Source organism: Rhea americana, unplaced genomic scaffold, assembly GCF_003343005.1.
Source record: "Rhea americana isolate MKP2758 unplaced genomic scaffold, rheAme1 scaffold_935, whole genome shotgun sequence".
NCBI lineage: Eukaryota > Metazoa > Chordata > Aves > Rheiformes > Rheidae > Rhea > Rhea americana.
In genome coordinates, this window is record NW_028187128.1 from 3,730 (window position 1) to 8,635 (window position 4,906).

At 53.0% G+C, this 4,906-nt stretch overlaps 1 protein-coding gene across 1 annotated transcript; it reads right to left on the reverse strand.

Moving 5' to 3' along the window:
• Positions 1 to 3,176: 3,176 nt before the first annotated feature.
• On the reverse strand, positions 3,177 to 4,112 carry LOC146584395 (olfactory receptor 14A16-like). Its single transcript, XM_085324840.1, has one exon. It carries the CDS (start codon positions 4,110 to 4,112, stop codon positions 3,177 to 3,179), a length of 936 nt encoding a protein of 311 aa, XP_085180966.1.
• Between the last annotated feature and the right edge of the window lie 794 nt (positions 4,113 to 4,906).

Below are 4,906 nucleotides of genomic sequence, written 5' to 3' on the forward strand. Positions count from 1 at the left end.
TCAACTCATGGAGCTAGGGTGTGCTTACAGGTGTGCTCACAGGTGTGCTTAGCTGTCTGGGTGAGGTGGAACTCAAGTCAGCTTTCACATTAAACTCTCYDRCATTGATGTAGGTGAYCAGAGATTGAGAAGCTTCTGCCCCAGCCAAGCTGTCCAAGCACACATGAGGAGATTTATCTGGTTAATGGATAAAGCCTTTTGTGAACAACATTGTTCTGGCTTCTCTCCTCCACCTCTCTTGACAGTATCAATGAAAGGAATTGCAGTGAGCAAGGCTCTGGAAGCACAGAAGATGATTGAGCCCTTTCTGGAGCTGGAGCCTGTAGGAAAGTTCTGATTTTCCAAGCATCTTTAGCAGTGCTGGGAGTGGTTGGCATAGGTGGCATTTCCTGCAGTCAGCCTCTCTACTAAAGCTAGCACTCAGCTCCCTGACAGCTCAGCAGGAGGTTTCTGGGGCCTTGCACGTGCACCACTGCCTTCTTGAGTGCATGCCACCGTGTTGGGCAGCTAGTTGCACAACTCTCCAAGAGCTGGCCAAGACATCTTTTGTGGCATGCTTGGTCTTTTTGGAGGAGACTCAGCTGGGTATGTGCAGGTTCACTTTCTCATTGTAGCTCTGCCACAGTCCATGCATAGCAAGGGCCCACTGCTCCGAGACTGGGAGGTGGGAGCCAAAGACAGTCACATGACTGGCATGGGGGAGAGATCAGCAGGAAGGGCGCCATCCCACAGTACCCACCTGAGCCGAGCGAGGCCGGCCCAGAGACGAAAGTCAGGTTCAAGCATGTATCCAGATCATCTGTCATGGTCATGGTGATGGGACAGGCAGCGAGACACAAAGTACCTTTTTTGGTACCTCACCATCTGGCCTGTAGTTCCTGACTGCCTCACCTAGCCCCTGCCCAGCCCAGGCCGTGCCCCGTGCAGGCTTCAGCAGACACCATGCTCTGGGATCTGCCAGGGGTCTCATGCAGAAGAGAAGCCATGCAAGGCTGGCCTTTTCCCCTCCATCAGGATATGGAGACATGCAAAAGGATGGAGCAGATCATGGACCATCCCACAAGTGGGGTGCGCTGTCAACCCTGGACGAACTAGCCTGGAAGAATGGCCATGGGGAAACTTCCTCATCGTGTGCGTATGTAGGGAGAAGATCTTTGGGAGATCTGGCAGTGAGTCAGGGGACTGGCAGAGTGCGTGATCACAGCCCCAGAGTGTGTTCCCTGCACACTGACCAAACTCCTGCCAAGGTCAGACATGCATATTCCATCTTGTCAATAATGTTGAGCTGCTTCACAGCCAGTGGCTGCTCAAGCTGAGCACAGCTCAGATAAGGAAAGAGTTCTAGTAGATTGAAGGGCCCCAAGGGTACAATGAGTTGAGTCCCACCTTTGTGTCCAACACATGCTTCCAGTAGCCTCTCATTAGCGACCCTCCCAGGCATTCCCAGGCCTCCCCAATCAGTTTGTAGTGCAAGTCTTCTATTAAATCTAGTTTGATTAACCTCCCCTGATCCTTGAGTACCCACCCTGTGCTGATATCTGACCCTCCTTTTTCTGCCTTGTAGTCGCAGCATGTAGTACAGGGAAGAACCTGAGCTCTTCTCCTCCGCGCTCGCCATGTCTTGGTGCCTTTCCCAGGAGACCTGCATTTGCCCTGCAAGCACACACCTCTGTGCTCCCACACTGCCATTCACATGCAGTAGCTGCCTGCTGACACTTCTCCTCACCCAGGCCCTGTGCTGCCCAGCCCAGCTCCTCCCCATCTGTCCCCACCTCCTCTGCCCTCTCCCCAGCCCACCTAGTAGAGCAGCTCAAGATGAGGATGATCCACGGCAGTGCCTGCTGCAGGGAGCTGCAAAGATCTGGATGTTTACCCATAATCTAGGCACTCTGAAGAGCACAGCAGCTACGGGGCGGTGGGGGGAGTCAGAGAGGTATGTCACCCCCCCCACCGGCTCTACGGCTGTGGTCTACTGTGGTCTAGCAGTGGCCAGTCATTCCATGTCTCCACTGCTCCCATGGCCGCGACATCCTTAACCCTGGCTGTCTGCAGACCCTCTGGCCACCCTTCTACCGAGGACAGCATGAGAGTCATGGGAGTGAGGAGCCTCAGGATCCAGTGACACAGCAGCCTGCCCCGAACTGACAAACATAGCATCAGGTTTTCATTTATTCCTCCCCACAAGCAAACCATTGCTCCTTTCTTCTCTGCAGGCATCCTTGCTCCCCAGAGAGCCTTTCCCCAGGTCAGTGGGTCCATGCCGGCCTGGTCACCCATTCTAGCACCCCTCCCCTAGGGTGGTGCCTGCATAGGCCCTGGTATGGTGGTGCTGCTCTGTATGGCGAGCAGGCCCCAGGGTGACTCTGCCTTGGCTATGCTGATCAGCGAAGCGGCTATTGGACCAGCATCACTGCATCTGACAACCTCCCACCCAGAATCTCTGGCTGTGGAGGATGGATGGAGCAATCACAGGGCATTGCACATTGCTCAGGATGTGTTCAGAGGTGTCATTAGACCCAGCCCACTCCCTCTCCTGACGGACATGTRRGGCATTCCTTGCTTTGGCCCTTTATATTTACTTTATTCTGCTTGGTTTGGGGAATCTCCACTCACTGCCCATTCCAGGTACATGCTGCCCCTGGAGATGCCCTGTGCTCTCTGACTCCATATTCCCTTCCAGAAGGATGGCCATCTGTCACCAGCCCTCCAATTTGTGGGACAGTCCCCAGCAGACACCTCTTGACCACTCACCCTCTCCAGGGACCCTGGGCACACGCAAGCGACAGCTGAATCCAGCCCTCATTCCCACACACATCACCCAAAAGCGATGATGCCCCTTAGCCCATGGAAAATGTAAACACAACAACAGGGACTTTTTGGGTGTAATTTTCTGATCAGATTCTTGGCTCCAGCTTTGGAAAAAACCCCATCATTCAGGCACAGTAGTAAGGAGATCTGTTTTTATTACAGAGATGCTACTTGGGAGGCCAGGTCTAGCACAGTGACAGGCAGATTTACAGAARGCCTCTGTGTGAGAAAGACAAGGTTTGTGCTTCCAGAAATGTGGGAGGAATTCAYAGGTTTGTACRCAAACATGGCTATCACAGACAGAACTCCCAGTGCACAAGTGTTGCTGGAGATAAACTRKGRATCAGTTGTGAGGAGAGATGGGCAGCTCATTGCTGCTGAACTAGTAGCAGCTGAAACAGTTTCCTCAGTGCCTGCTGGAGCTCCTTATTCCTCATGCTGTAGAGGAGGGGGTTCAGTGTTGGAGGCACCACTGTGTACTGAACAGCTACCACCAAATCCAGAACTGGGGAGGAGAAGGAGGAGGGCTTCAGGTAGGCAAAGATGACAGTGCTGACAAACAGAGAGACCACGGCCAGGTGCGGGAGGCACATGGAGAAGGCTTTGTGTCGGCCCCGCTGAGAGGGGATCCTCAGCACAGCCCTGAAGATCTGCACATAGGACAGTACAATGAAAACAAAGCAACCTAAGGTTAAACAGCCACTAATCCCAAGAAGCTCAACTTCCCTGAGGTAGGATTCTGCGCAGGAGAGCTTGAGGATCTGGGAAATTTCACAGAAGAACTGGTCCACTGTGTTGCCTTGGCAGAGCGGTAGTGAAAATGTGTTAGTAGTGTGCAGGAGAGCATTGAGAAACCCACTGGCCCAGGCAGCTGCTGCCATTCTGACACAGGCTCTGCTGTCCATGAGGATCCCATAGTGCAGGGGTTTGCAGATGGCAACRTAGCGGTCATAGGCCATGACAGTGAGGAGAGAATACTCTGCTGAAAWCAAGAAGAAAACCAGGAAGACCTGGGCAGCACATCCCGAGTAGGAAATGGYCCTGGTGTTCCAGAGGGAATTGGCCATGGATTTGGGGACAGTGGTGGAGAGGAAGCCAACATCGAGGAGGGAGAGGTTGAGGAGGAAGAAGTACATGGGGGTGTGGAGACGGTGGTCACAGGCTACGGCTGTGATGATGAGGCCATTGCCCAGGAGAGCAGCCAGGTGGATGCCCAGGAAGAGCCAGAAGTGCAAGAGCTGCAGTTCCCGTGTGTCAGCGTACACCAGGAGGAGGAACTCACTGAGGGAGCTGCTGTTGGACATGTTGCACCTCCTGAGCTTGGGGGACTGTCCAAGGAAGAACAGATAGACACAAATTAGGACACACTTCTCTGAGCAAAGCTCTTTCAAACCCCCTCCCCCGAAACACACACACATTAGCACTCCCCATCTCAGCTGCACCATCACTGAGCTCCATGGTTTAAACTCTGGTTTGTGCTGGCTGAGTTTGCCATGAGGAGCAGTGGCCTCTGCCCATGGGCTCCTGAGGAGTCAGCCCTGACCAACAGCACTGCGTACATGGGAACAGACGTGACTAAGATTTATATTCCCAGTTCCGGTCAGATTTAATCCACTCCATTCTAAACAATGCAGGTTCATGAATAGTTTAAAGACTTTTTTTGGTTTGTTTTCTTTAGCTGAATTGAACCCTGTCACACCGGAGGAGGATTCTTGGAAGTAGAAATCATCCACACTTCTGCTGCACTCAGAATGACCATTTCTGATTCCAGAGAGGCAAAAGGATTCACTCTGGCTTTGGTGCAGAGGGAGGAGTGCTGGCTTGTTCCCAGATGCCCTGTGGTCCCACCTCGAAGGCTGAAGACAGTTGCAGAAAGTTTCTTTTGCATGCTACCAACAAGAAATAGCACTGTGAACAGCAGAGGAATCCACTTCCAAAGTGCTCATCAGCACTCTTTCCAAGGGTATATGTGTGTGTGGGGGGGATCTCAGCCCTCCCCTTCTGGCCAGCAACACATCGGGCTCCTTCCAGTTGCCCACATGCAGTCTTGCAGTAGCATTTCCGTGTTCTCAGAGTCTAGGTGCTTCTCCCTAAGGCA